This window comes from Notechis scutatus, chromosome 1, assembly GCF_049901735.1.
Source record: "Notechis scutatus isolate UNSWTSFEM ecotype Mainland chromosome 1, rNotScu1.2, whole genome shotgun sequence".
Taxonomy (NCBI): domain Eukaryota; kingdom Metazoa; phylum Chordata; class Lepidosauria; order Squamata; family Elapidae; genus Notechis; species Notechis scutatus.
Genome location: NC_142009.1, coordinates 210,243,295 through 210,257,081, shown reverse-complemented (window position 1 = coordinate 210,257,081; position 13,787 = coordinate 210,243,295). Strand labels below are relative to the sequence as shown.

Sequence of the window (13,787 nt, the reverse complement as noted above, 5' to 3'; positions counted from 1 at the left end):
TGATGGTGTCCCACAGTTCTATGACTCAAATCAAAGCAGTAGAATAGGGATCACCAACCTCTGGGCTGCAGCCCACTACCAGGCCGTGGCTATTCGCAACTGGGCCGTGTGAGCGTTGGGCTGACAGACATGCATGCGCAACTCAACTCACATAAACAGCATGTCATGCGCCAACACACACACACACAGAGTTCAACTTGGGCAAGCTGAGTTGCATGCACATGCGTGCCACCTGATGCTCACGCAGATTGGGCTGCATGCACATGCGTGCACACTGGCCCAATGCTAACGTGGCCTGGTTCCTCTCGCCTTCCCCTCAGCCAAGCTGCCAAACTGCAAAGGTTGGGGACTGCTGCAGTAGAATATGTGATGAACCAGTGCATTGATATAGGACTGTTTGTAAATAATCATGGACAGAATGTTTCCAAGCCACCACTACCACAATAAAACCCCAAAACTACACATCCAGAAATCCCATCCATATGAGCACTATATGAGTTATGAGCGGAAAGGGAGAAACTTTATTTTGTAAAGTTTAGACTTACACATTTTGCACTGTGAAGTTATGCAACAAATTAACTAAACTTTTTCTACTATTACCTTGAAGTAATAAAAATAAACTTTTTAAGCTAAGGTTTGTAACAGGTCTGTTATTTCCTCGTATCTGATAACAAATAATGCTTATTGTTATAAATAGTACAATAAATATTATTCTTCCAGTTATTGCATACTGGAACTAACTTCAGTTTACAAGATTACATCATGATTTTTCCCTTTCCATTCAATCATATCTGATTCTCAGAGATTGCCTGGACGAATCCCTGAAGTTTCCCTGGCAAGGGTTTTCAGAAATGGTTTGCCACTGCTTCCTTCTTAGGGTTAAGAGAAAGTGACTGGCCCAAGTTCACTCCATTGGCTTTATGTCTAAGGTGGGAGTAGAACTCAACTCTCCTGGTTTCTAGTCTTACAGCTTAATCATTATACCAAATTGAAACTGTTGACAATGAATACATCTATGTATAAAAGGATGAAGAAGTCACTACCTGACATATGCATTGCAGTATTTTTGTGCATACTCAGTCCATGTGCCAAATTTCTTTGGACAAAGTGCTTCAAGTTGCATGAAAAGCTGTTGAAATACAATAATAAATATTTTTAAAATGCCCATTAAGTCAGAAATCCTAACTGAAACCCATCTTGAGTCCAGGCCATCTCTTACTAGGGCTTCAATCAGCATAACATCATCTATTATTGAGGTTGAATCAATGGCACTTCCCAAACAGCATCAGTAATGTCTGAGGTGCGTTACTGAACCAGCCTTTTGAGTCCAAAATCATTTTAACAATTCAAATTAAACCACCCTTCCCTCCTCTTAATTTTTTCCCATCACTTTCAAGCATGCATTAACTCTGGAGTGCCAAAACATGCAGTAATTATGATTGTAACAGACCATTATTAAAAAACCAGACATCTAAAGGATCCCTATGTTTACCACTAATCAGAGAGTGAAAGGGAATTTGAACATGCAAGGGATAGAGAAGCCTGTAGACCCAAAGCACATCCTCACCCACCCATAATGTTTCACCATGGCATGCATTACATAGGTTTTGAAACTTAAAGTGATTTTCAGAACCTCTTCAGGTCTTCCTAATGCAGGAGTTCCAGTAAGGAGAATAGCTCGAATAGCATTCTGTACAATAGGCAGCAAAATCTTGCTACGAACTGCATTCCTGGATTTCATGTAATGGGACTCATCAATTATTACTACTTTGAATTTCTGTTTGCGTAAAGTATCTATTAAAACATGAGCATCTGACGTTAAGAGGCCGTAACCCAGGACAGTCACTTTGCTTTTAGGTATTTGCCTAGAAAATGAAAAGAACAAAAAAACAGTGGCTAAACTATATTCACATTAATTTGTAACTACCTATTTGCTTGAATGTATGCCTCGTGCATAATTTCATTTATATTTAAACAAGTTTAAACTATCAACTCAAAGGGCTTCAGAAAATTTACAAGTATAAAAAACGAAGTTGCTATTAAAAATCTTAAGTGCCAAGTGCTTCTTTCTTTCTTTCTCTTAAATGGCCAATATTTATTAATCTCTTTAAGGTGATTGCTACTAAGGCATAAGATGAACTTGAGGTGTGTTCAAAAGCATCGTTTCAAATGTGCCACTAATTTCTTTAAAACAAAATTTAGTAAATTGTATCAGTTCATCCTACGATGAACAGAATAAATAGTTACCAAGGTGATCGTCATAAAGAGCTATTTTTAAATAGTAAAAAAAACAAAAATCATTTTAGCCAGTGAGACTGCAAAGTCTCCAGATTACGTGTGGGTGAGTGTAGCTGTGAGAGCTGATACTAACTGGAAAGCTGAGAGGTCAGCAGTGTCTAGGATAGTGCTTGTATCAGCTTCCCCTCATGTGTTGGTGGTTCCAAAGGGATGGCTAAGAGTTCAAACATTTAAAACACAGCACCCTGATTTGGGAAGTGAAGAAACTCATTGTGTGTTTGTAGAAACCGGAGTCTTCAACCCATTATCTACAGCAGCATGCACTCCCAATCCTTTTAAGTCTTTGAAAATCAACACAATAAGGAAGAAAACAAGTATAGAAAAGGATTTTTTTTTTAAAAAAATGCAAGATATAATTAATACCAACCATACAAACAAGAGCTTCCTATCTCCCTCCTCTCATCTAGTAACCATCGCTACTGACAAAGAATGCTTTCCACTTGCTTTTTTTAGATTAACAGTTCAAGCCATAGTCTGTTTTGGCCCATCTCTTTTAAAAACTCAAGAAAAAATATTCAGATTAGAAAACTGTATGATATAACCCCAATCAGGGCCTTAAAACAAGGCGGGGGGGCGGGGGGAGAAAATAACACAGCTCATATTCTGTCTTCCAGCTTATTATGTTGTTTTTGTATTAGCGCTCCAGCATTGGAAAGAAGTTTATTAATTCCAATTCTTCAAAACAAATGTCAGGTTTTTTTTCCATTTTCTGTTGTAAGAGCTGAGAGTGTACGTACCGTCCTGTCTAATAAGAAAGGAGATTAAACCATCTGGTACCCACTTCAAAAATAATGCCATTGCTAATATATCACTCACCAAATGTCGGTTTTATTTTGTACAACGATGATATCCTCTGGACAGAGGTCTGGAATCCATTTTTCCATTTCATCAACCCAAGGGTACCTCAGGGATGAGGGCACCACTATTAACAGAGGCCATTCATTTTTATAGTGGTATGATACAGCTATTGCTTGGATAGTCTTCCCCAAACCCATCTAAAATGCAATCAATTGAAAGGAGAAAAATGCACTGTTCGTGATAGGTCTTCATCTAAGGGTATAATTAGATACAGATATTCTAGGGTTGTTACATGTGCAACAGTAGCTGACCAACCTACTAGCTTCAGTACGAAATAATGGTGAAGTAATCAGTGTTTCTACTTGTGAACGTGAGTAACAAAAATTACATTTGTCCCTTAGCACTCTAGTCATTAAGCTTGGGACACTCCTTTGAAGATTTAAACTGTATGATTGTGTTTTCACCATCTTAAATGGTTTTGTGTCATCTGCAAATTTGGCACACTCAGTTGACAAGCCTAATTTTAAATTGTTTACAAACTACTACAATAACTATGAACCCAAATCAGATCCTTGAAAGGCTGTACTTCTTATCTCCCTTCATTGTGAAAATTATCCTTTTATTTCAACCCTTTGTTAATTGCTGCTCAACTTGTTGCCAATCACTCAGAAGACTCTCTTGCAATTCTATGGCTGTTTAACTGGATATAAGTCATTGGCTACAAATTGGCAGCAAATAATAAATAGATAGATAGATAGATAGATAGATAGATAGATAGATAGATAGATAGATGCTAGTATGTAATTAAAAGACTGTATGTATGTATGTATGTATGTATGTATGGTATTCAGCTTTGTTCGGGTATTTTCCCACGTTATTATAGTTGTGCTTTTAAAGTTGTAGCAACGTTTCGGCAGAGACTCACAGACGAACACAATACAGAAGCCTGATGATGGCAGATGAGATTCTGCCGAAACGTTGCTACAACTTTAAAAGCACAACTATAATGACGTGGGAAAATACCCGAACAAAGCTGAATACCATACATGTAAGTACCCACAAAAACTTTAAAAACACACACACACACACACATATATATATATAGAGAGAGAGTTCTTTTGTCATCTTCATTCACACTATTGCTCTAAAACTAAACCGGTGTTATTGTAAATGTGGTAATTGAGTGATAATGAATACATTCATGAATATTTCTCCAGTGAAATGAACCATTCCTTCCACAATATGTGTAGCTAACAAAACCAACAAAATAAATGTGCATTCAACTGGAGGCATCAAAATTATTAAGAAAGCAGCATGCCTATTCTTCTCCAAATTATTTATTTATTTATGTGCTGCCCAGCTTACCCAGAGAAGACACTGGGTGGCTTACAAACATTATAACTACTACACACTAAAATAATAAAGCAAAATATAACAACAGTAATAAATATTGTTAAAAGATAGGGAGGAGGGGAACCAAAGTACACAGGGAGGGGTGTAGTCATTCCTAATCCAACATCACCTTCAGAATGGCGCACCTCCATTGGGGTCCCAGGCCAACTGGCAGAGCCAGGTCTTCGGGCTCTTATGGAAAGTCAAAAGGGTGATTGCAGATCTCACCTTGCGGGTATGATGTTCCAAAGGACAGGAGCCTCAACAGAAAATGTTCTTCTCCTGGGCCCCATCAGCCGAACTTCCTTGACTGACAGGGTCTGCAGCATGCCTCATCTGGCAGCAAAGATGGGGTGGGCCAATCCCACTGGAGCGAGACAGCACTTCAGATAACTGGAGCCATGCCATGAAAGGCATTAAAGGTAATAACCAACACCTTGAACTGTACCCAGAGGCAAATCTGCAGCCAATGTAGTCTGCGGAATAACAGTATAACATCGACAACCCTAGACGTCTCAAGAACTGCCCATACCCAAATTATGGCATTATTGTTGTTAGCTTATTAAATTTGTTATAGCAACCACATTCCAAAATACTCTTGGGCAGGCACTATTACTATTAATAGTAAAGTACATTTTGGAAAGGACTTTAGCATTTTATCTTGAGTTTAAAGCATCTGTCGCAGGTTGTTTTTTGAACTAAAAATAACCAGATTGGCCCAGATTCAATAAAGACACGAAGCACTGGAAACTTGGTTTTTTTGTATCTCCCTTTAATGGCTAGGGAAGACTTTTATTTCACAAAAAAGAGAAAATTATGTGCCTTCATCTATATCAGAAACCAGTATCTTATAACTAAAGTTATATTTTATTTTAATTATTTTCTAAAGGCTATTATCTGGACTATATTCTTTAAAATCCAGTTTTACCTTGTTTTCATATCTTCCTATTCTGTATCTCTAATACACAGGTAGCCTCACTTAGCGACTCTAATTGAGATCTGCAATTCCACTGCTAAGCAAAACATCACGTGACCTCTCTGCAATAGCAGTCTGAGTTGCACATGTTAAAAGAATCACCCATGGTCATTAAGTTAGACATCACGGAATTGTGATTTGCAACCTCCTGCCAGGATCCCAATTGACTTTGCTTGTTGAAGCAGATTGCAAAGGTCACAATGGCAATCATTGTGCAGATCGTTGTGACTATCGTCAATGTGCAATAGTTGCCAAGCAACCAAATCATAATGTAACCATGGGGACGATAGTCATAAGTGCAATGTAACCATGGAGATGACAGTCGTAAGTGCATTGGTCACTTTTTTCAGTGCAATTGTAACTTTCAACAATCATGGACAAATAGTCATTAAAGGAGAACTACCTCTGTATGTTTAATGTTGCCTTCTATATATCTTTTATCTTAAGAACTTATTGCTGGCTTTAGCATTTGCAGGTGATACTGAACTGTACCTTTCAGTATAATCAATCAAAATTCATTAAGGCTGTGGCCCACCCCGCTGTTTTTGCCTCCTGGGAGCAAAAATGGCCTCCCGGGAGGCTTCCCTGAGGCCCAGGAGGCAAAAAAAAAAGCGCGGGGGGGATTGTGCAAAAAAGAAGCCACGCCCACCCAGTCACATGACCACGCCCACAGAACCAGTAGTAAAAATATTTGCATCCCACCCATTTCATTAGGCAAGTTTTTATAGCCCTTCAAACTCTGTCCTTCCCACCCCCAGGTTTCCTTACTATAGGTATTAATACAGGAAAGTTATGTGTTTGTAAGGACTAGCTTCATTGTTAAGCATCTAGCACAGATGTGTCCAACCAGTGGCCCGCCATGTGGCCCTGAACAGCTAGTAATACAGCCCCACAAGATAATAAAAACTATTTAAAATAATGGAAGTTTGTTATTTATGTACATTAACCATATTATATATTTTATATGCGGCCCCAAGATCATTCCTTTTCATTCAGAATGGCCCAGGCAAGCCAAAAGTTTGGACAACCGTGGCCTAGCAGATATGGTGTGCCAAGTTAAAGCAAAACCAGGAAATATTTAACTGGAGATAACTGGGTTAATTGGGGTTAAGGCAAGAAGTTATTCTTCAGCTCACAAACTTAAGACACACTGCTGACAAAAGTAAATAGGAAGAATGATTTTATTTAAGCAGTCTTTCTTCCATGTGCTAATTAAAAATGTAGTTCAATCATAAAACAACTCTGAATATATCTCTATGGTTACTCTCTATATCACTACAATCTTTTCCACATAGTTCAATCTGTCTATCTGATTCTGGCGTCTGTTTTCTATTTCTGTTCTGTCAAAGTCTTGACTTTTGTCTTTGCCTCTCCTGCTGTGTGTTCCTGGCTAGGCTTTCTGGCTCTTCTCTTCCACAGCTTGCCTCTAGCTGAGGGGCACATCTAGAATAACTTTCCCTACACTTCAGGTCTGGGGAAAGGGGAAAAATGCATTTCTCCCCATCTATCCTTTAGTTTTACTTGTTACTTTTACTCCTGGGGTTTGCAGTTTCTTGATTCAGTCTTCTCTTCACAAGACCTGTAGCTGCAGAGCTCCTGGGTAGCCATCTTGTCTTGTCTTCTGCTTCCCTATCTGTTTAACACTATTGCTTGAATGTCAAAGTCATGCTTTCATCCGACAGCGTTTTGATACAATTTGACAGCCAATTACCCTTAATTCTATGCCACGATACATCTCCTTTTGGTATAGGCTCTGTCCTAGCTCATATATTGCCAAGCGGGGTGGAAGCCCCGATAGCTTACTTTTCAAGGACTATGTCAACGACAGAAAGAAATTATTCCCAAATTCATAAGGAGGCTTTGGCGGCCGCTGCCTCGGTTAAACGGTTCCACGAGTTTCTCTATAGCCACCACTTCCAGTTAGTGATGGACCACAAACCTCTCCTGGGTATCCTGTCTGGTGATCGGCAGAGTCCCCCTGTTTTGTCCCCTAGGATGACCTGCTGGACATTATTCCTGGCTCCTTTTCCTACACCTTGTCATACAGGGCGGGCAAGCACCTTGAACATGCGGACACATTAAGCCGTTGCCCCTTGCCAGACAAAATCGAAGACCCCGCGCCTCCCTCGTCGATACTATTTTTTTTTTTTTTTTAAAACAAGTTTTATTAATTTTTAAAACACACAAATTATCATTATTCATTACATGTTTAAACCTTTTTCCCTTGTAAATTTAACAAGTCAGATAAATTATGATTCTGTTTTAAACCATTTCCATATAATATACCAAAACCTCTTATTCAATTTCTCTTTACTTCTCTTTACTCTTATTCAATATCATTATTATTATTTCATCTGTTTCTTTCTGACTTAGTTACCATTATTCTCATTCTATATTTCTACAAGTTTTTACCAATTCTCCCCCAAAAAGACATATACACACAACACACAAAACATAAAAAAATATCTTTTGGAAAGTAACTTGGACCCAGGTGTCTCTCTCTTCATGGACTTCAATTATATTCATGCTCATCTTACATATCATTACTTATTTTATTTACCATTCTAAGCCTTCTATATTAACTTCTCCACATATTTCACACTTCTTAATTCTACCTTAATTAATCATCTTAGTTTAAATCATTATATTTGTATCTTTTGTCCATTTTTATCATCCCTTTGTCTCATCCTTATGAAAAAAAAGAAAATCAGTTTCTCCTGAAATCATTAATCAGAGTATGATGCCTTTCTATCTCCCCCTAAGTTAATCAAATTAATCTTTAAAATAATATCTAATACCCAATCAGATTTTGCTTGGTACATTCTATCTAACTAATACATCCAACACAATTAAGTGCATAATTAGAGCATAAATCCAAATATTAAAAAGAAATACTATAATAAAAATTTCATAATAACATCAATACCATAATTTTATTAAACTCTTTAATTAAAACAATATTCTAAACCCCTCCTATTATTAAGTTTTAAAACCAATCATTTTTAAACATTTTAACATTTTAATCTCTTATCAACTCTTAAACCATTGCAATACTACCATCTCATCTTATGTACCTTGCAAAATCTTTTTACTTTATCCATTATCCATAAAAATTCCTTTTTCCATTTAATTTCAAAACGTTGTAGCTTTTCTCCACCTTTTCCCTTTCTTTCTTTTCCCAACAAACCTTTCTACCCCCTTCTTCTAGCCTCTGCCTTACCGGCTTCCCTTCTCTGTCGTATTTCTTTTCCCCTTTGTTTACAATCATCATATTGGTTTTGCACTTTATTTTTCCCTTTCTTAAATGTTTTTTAGATCTTAAGTCCTTAAATCCTTTAGTTTTCTTCTTTTCTCTTCTTTTCTTTTCTTTCTCTCTTCTTTTTTTCTGGATCAAATTCTGAGGTTCATTAAAGATGGCTCCTTCCTTTCTTTCTTGTTCCTCTGCTGTCTTCATCTGTTGTAATCTTTGTTGATAATTAGTAAGCGCCATCTCTAAGAAAAGGAAAGCTTCTTCCACACCATTTCTTAGTTCCTCAACAGAAAGAGCCATTATAAATCTTTTCTTTTCTTTTCTCCTTCTTTCTTCTTACAACAACCAGAATATTCAAAAGAAAATAAAAAGATAAAACAGTCCCAAAGTTATCAATCAGTCCAAACCAAGGCAGAGTTCTCACTTTCTCCTTCTGGGGTAATATAAATCAAAGAGAAAGAAAGTCCAAATCTGTTTAAAGTCTTGTTACAATATATTCTAGTCTTCAAATCCTTAAGGCATCTGCTCCAACAAATCTTAGCATACAAATATTTTCTTTTTAATCCTCTCTCTTCCCACTCATCGCTTAAAACCAATTTCCACCTAAAAAAAAAGGTTTCTTAATATCCAGTTATTTATTCCGTGGGAAAAGAGGAAAGCTATCCTTTCAGCACCTTCAAGCAGCCGCTTTTTCCTCTTCTGGCAGGTATTATTCAGAAAGTCATACTTTTCAGGAATTTTATTAAATATGTCTTAGAGTCCTAGGAGCCAAGAAAAACTTTCTCCTCTCAATCACTTTCTCCACTTCCTCCTGCGCATTCTTACCCGGCTGCCAGCTTCTTTGTGGCGGCCATTACGGACCGCCGCTGCACCGTCCTGGGAAAAGGGGTTCTGCCGGCCAGGAGGGTCTGCAACACCCCAAACCCTTTTCCGGATCCCCCTACCTTCAGCTGCCCCTGCAGTCAGGCTAGCTCGTACCGGCTGGGTGGAGCCCCAAAAACGGCTAGCGCGGCGGGGATCGCGCAGCCTTCCAAATCCCTGCCGCTCGCGAAGCCGACAAACCGGAAGCTCCCTCGTCGATACTATTGATTGACGATCATCAATTACCTGTCACGGCTGCGGACATTGCTAAAGCCTCATCTAACGATCTTATTCTCTTACAGGTATTGGACTGGGTGAGGAGGGGGTGGCCAGAAGGTTCTTTAGATGCCCCATTTCTGCCTTTCAGAGCAAAGCAGCATGAATTGTCCACCCAGCAGGGCTGCCTACTGTGGGGATGCAGGGTAATAGTTCCCAGCCACCTGAAACCTAGGATACTAACTAGTTTGCACAAGGGCCATCCAGCAATGGCCCGCATGAAGGCTTTAACCTGGAGCTATGTTTGATGGCCTGTCATAAACTCTGACATCACCACAAAGGTTAGGGTTTGTCAGGCATGCCAAGCCTTTAGAGCTGCCCCTCCAGCTGCTGTCTCTGGTGAAGGGAGTCTGCTAAGTCTCCATGGGCTAAGGTCCATATCGACTCGCTGGGCTGTTCCAGGGCCGCATCTTCCTTATCCTTGTGGACTCATATTTTAAGTGGGTAAAGTTGACCCTCATGCATTCTACCACATCAGATATGGTTATCAAAGCGTTAGATCGCCTTTTTGCAACTCATGGGTTCCCCAACATCCTAGTGTCAGACAATGATCCACAGTTTACCGCAGCAAATTTTGAGTTGTTCCTGGCATGCCGAGGCATAAGACATGCACTTGTCGTGCCCTACCACCCGGCTTCTAATGGCCAAGCAGACAGAGCTGTAAGGGCCGCCAAGGAAGTGCTGGGGCGCTTAAAGGGACTGGCATTCTAAGTTGGCAAAGTATCTGCTAATGCAACATGTTACCCCCACCAATCGTTCCCCAGCAGAGTTGTTAATGGGGCGGAAGTTGAGGAACCATATGGACAGATTCCACCCCAGTTATGTCCCAACTATTCCCTTAGACTCTTTTAATGGAATTAGTTTTCCAGGTCAGGGATTTAGTTTACGCCCAGAATTTTGTGGGTAATCCATTGTGGCTGCCGGGGAAAATAGTGGCAGTCACTGGGCCGAAATCATATAAAATAAGTTTGTTGGACGGCCAAGTTTGGCGCCGACATGTAGACCATGTGAGAGGGCGTTGAGTAGAGACCCGGAGGACCCGGCAGATAGCGAGCTGGCTGGCGTGCAACATGAACTCGGAGAGGCCAACACGCCAAGGCACGAAACAACTGTCAACGAGCCTCCACGAGAGGTCGACCCACCTTTCGAAGTTCCTCCACCTGATTCCGAGTCAGCTATGGAGAAGGGTCCAGCAATACCCCTGTCGACGACTGCAGGCCCTGCAAGCAATCGTTCTTCACCAGCCAGGCAAGCCGAATTGCATAGGTCCAGCCGGACTAGACAATGCCCCGCCTATCTCAATGACTACGCATGCGCCTGACTGGTGGGAGGGGTGTTACGTTCAGCGGAGCTGAGTGGGAACTGAAGTTTGTTCCCATTGGCTGAGCCGTCTGACAGCGAGCGATATAAAGGGAGCTGCCAGACTGCGTCAGCTGTTGCTCTTTTCTGTCAGCCGATCCACGCATTCAGAGGCTACCACGGTAACCAGTTAGCATTTAATAGTTAATAAAAGGTTAAACTTATCAAGATCGTGGATGTCGTCTTTGCCTTCACTAAAGATGAGATGGGTAAATAGTGTCATGGATGCCATGAATACAAATTTGGGCTAACTCTGGGAGGCAGTGGAGGATGGGGGGGGCTGGCATGCTATGGTCATGGAATCACAAAGAGTTGGACATGACTTATTAAACAACAATAACAATGATTCTACAAAGTGGGGTCAGCAATGTTGGCTTGAAGTACAGGCCTGGGGCCTTCAGCCAACTGCTGCAAACCCCCCATCTCTATTTTAGCCATAGTGCTGATGCTGAAGAGTGGCACTTCAAGCCCCATACCATGGCCACCCACCCTGATGACACATTGCCAAGCCCCAGCTACCTCAAACGCCCTACCCCATCTTCCTTCCACTGCTGGTGAGGCACTCCCCACACTTGGCCCTGTGCTGGCCATGCGAGGCCTTTTTGCCAAGGCCACTTGGCCTGTTCTCCAAATAGTATGGACTGATCTCGTGATGCTTCGGGAAGTCCTCAGAAGCTTTCTGAAGAAGGCTTGTGAGAATAGTGCATGCTGTTTGGAGAAGGAATGAGCTGCCTCAGAAGGCCTGGTGTGGCTAGCAACTGCCTCACATGGAGCCAAGTTGGGCACACCTTGGCTGCAGCAGGAGGAAAATGGCAAAGGTCAATTGGGAACAGTAGGGCCTGTAGAGCACAGGGTGGACAAGGCTGTATGCTTGAGGAGGCACTCCTTAATGGTGGCATTGAAGTAGAGGCCCTGAGGTGATGGCGGCTAGTTGAGACTGCTGAAGGCCCCAGTTTCTAGTTCAATCCTAGCTTTGGTGCCAAGGATGTTGACGTGTGAAAGTCAGGTGGGGAGGAAGTTGAAAATGGGGCAGATCTTTTTTGAGGCACAGGGCTAGCAGGGACCAAGGTAGGAATGGCTTGGTTTGGGGTGTGTGATGCCCTGGGGCATGACACAAAAATAGCCAAGTCACAAAAATAGAAGAAAGTCCCTTTAATGCCTCCAACTTGGTCCCAATGTCCAATTATCCTTGGAAGGATATCAAACTCTTAAAGAAAACAGTTTAGTGAATAAATGCAGTCCGCACCCAAAGTAAAGTTAATTCGAAATAAAAAAAGAAACACACCACACTGAAGGAATTACCTCGGCAGGCAAGGATGATTAATTGTAGACTTCTACCAGATAACGCAGCAACTACAGTTGGGAGGAAGCCAAAACACAGATAAGCTCCGACAAGAATGTATGCTTTGCTTCTAGGAACTTTGCCATGCGCAGTTTGTCCTTTTAACCAGTCCTCCCAGCTGCAGCCCATAAAGGGGATCAGGGCCCCTTCCTCCCCCGTAGACCACGCCACTCATGTTTTTCCCTTATCCGCTCTCCCTGCGTGCCCTAGGATGAAGAGGGGATGGGCCTGGATCTTCCTCTGAATGCCCATCCGGCCTGTGCCCTTCCCCAGTTTCCTCCACAACCACCAGAGCCACACTACCACTCCCTGTCAGCTGTTCCATCTCTCCCTTGGAGTCAGACTCCAACAGGGACATGACAGGGTGAGTCCTTGCCTAACAACTGGAGGGATTTGGTACAATAGCACTTAGATTTATATACTGCTTCACAGTGCTTCACAGCCCTCTAAGCGGTTAACAGAGTCAGCCTATTTCCCCCAACAATATGGGTCCTCATTTACTGACCTTGGAAGGATGGAAGGCTGAGTCAACTTTGAACCTAGTGAAATTCGAACTACCAAACTGCAGGCAGCCGGCAGACAGCAGAAGTAGCCAGCAGTACTGCATTCTAACCACTGCACCTTTTAACAAAGGCAATGGAGACTGCCGAGATAGTCATCCCTAAGTTATGTGGCCATAAGACATTGTGCTTGATGACTGCATCACTTAGGAATGGAAAGTCCAGTTCCATTCACTGTCATAACTTGAGGACTATCTGTACTCTACATCTGTAAACTGCTTAGAGAGTGCTGTATAGCACTTATATAAGTCTCAATGCTATCCCATCTCATACTAGTGCTGTATAGCACTTATATAAGTCTATTGCTATCCCATCTCATACTAGAGCAGATGCGGTTAAGGCCAGAAAGCCCTTTGTACAGATTCATCTTGTGCACCAGCTACACTCTTTCCTTGATCAGGAGGCCCTTCAGACAGTTACTTCATGGTTGGATTATTGTGAAGCACTCTACATGGGGCTACCTTTGAAGACTACCCAGAAATAGCAGCTGGTTCAAAATGCAATGACACCAGCATTGCCTTTTGGTATGCCCATATCTCACAGTTACAGGAGTTGCGTTGGCTGCCAGTCAGCTTCTGAGTGCAATTCAAGGTGCTAGTTATTATCGGTAAACCTCTGTATGACATAGGCCCTGGAGATCTGAGAGACTGTCTCCCATCGTTTCTGCCTGGCCAG

At 41.4% G+C, this 13,787-nt stretch overlaps 1 protein-coding gene across 5 annotated transcripts in view; it reads right to left on the bottom strand.

The window, feature by feature from the left end:
- ZRANB3 (zinc finger RANBP2-type containing 3) overlaps positions 1 to 13,787 on the bottom strand; it is a 74,214-nt gene that overhangs the window by 42,523 nt on the left and 17,904 nt on the right. For 2 of the 5 annotated variants that reach the window (XM_087950111.1, XM_026665391.2), the window contains exons 4-6: positions 3,115 to 3,293; positions 1,634 to 1,865; positions 1,044 to 1,129 (exon numbers count right to left, since the gene is read on the bottom strand). In XM_087950111.1, coding sequence (XP_087806237.1) covers positions 1,044 to 1,129; positions 1,634 to 1,865; positions 3,115 to 3,293 — 497 coding nt within the window. Of the gene's footprint in view, positions 1 to 1,043; positions 1,130 to 1,633; positions 1,866 to 3,114; positions 3,294 to 4,716; positions 4,977 to 13,787 lie in introns of those variants that run through there. The other 3 variants (XM_087950112.1, XM_087950113.1, XM_087950114.1) reach the window with 3 other exon arrangements.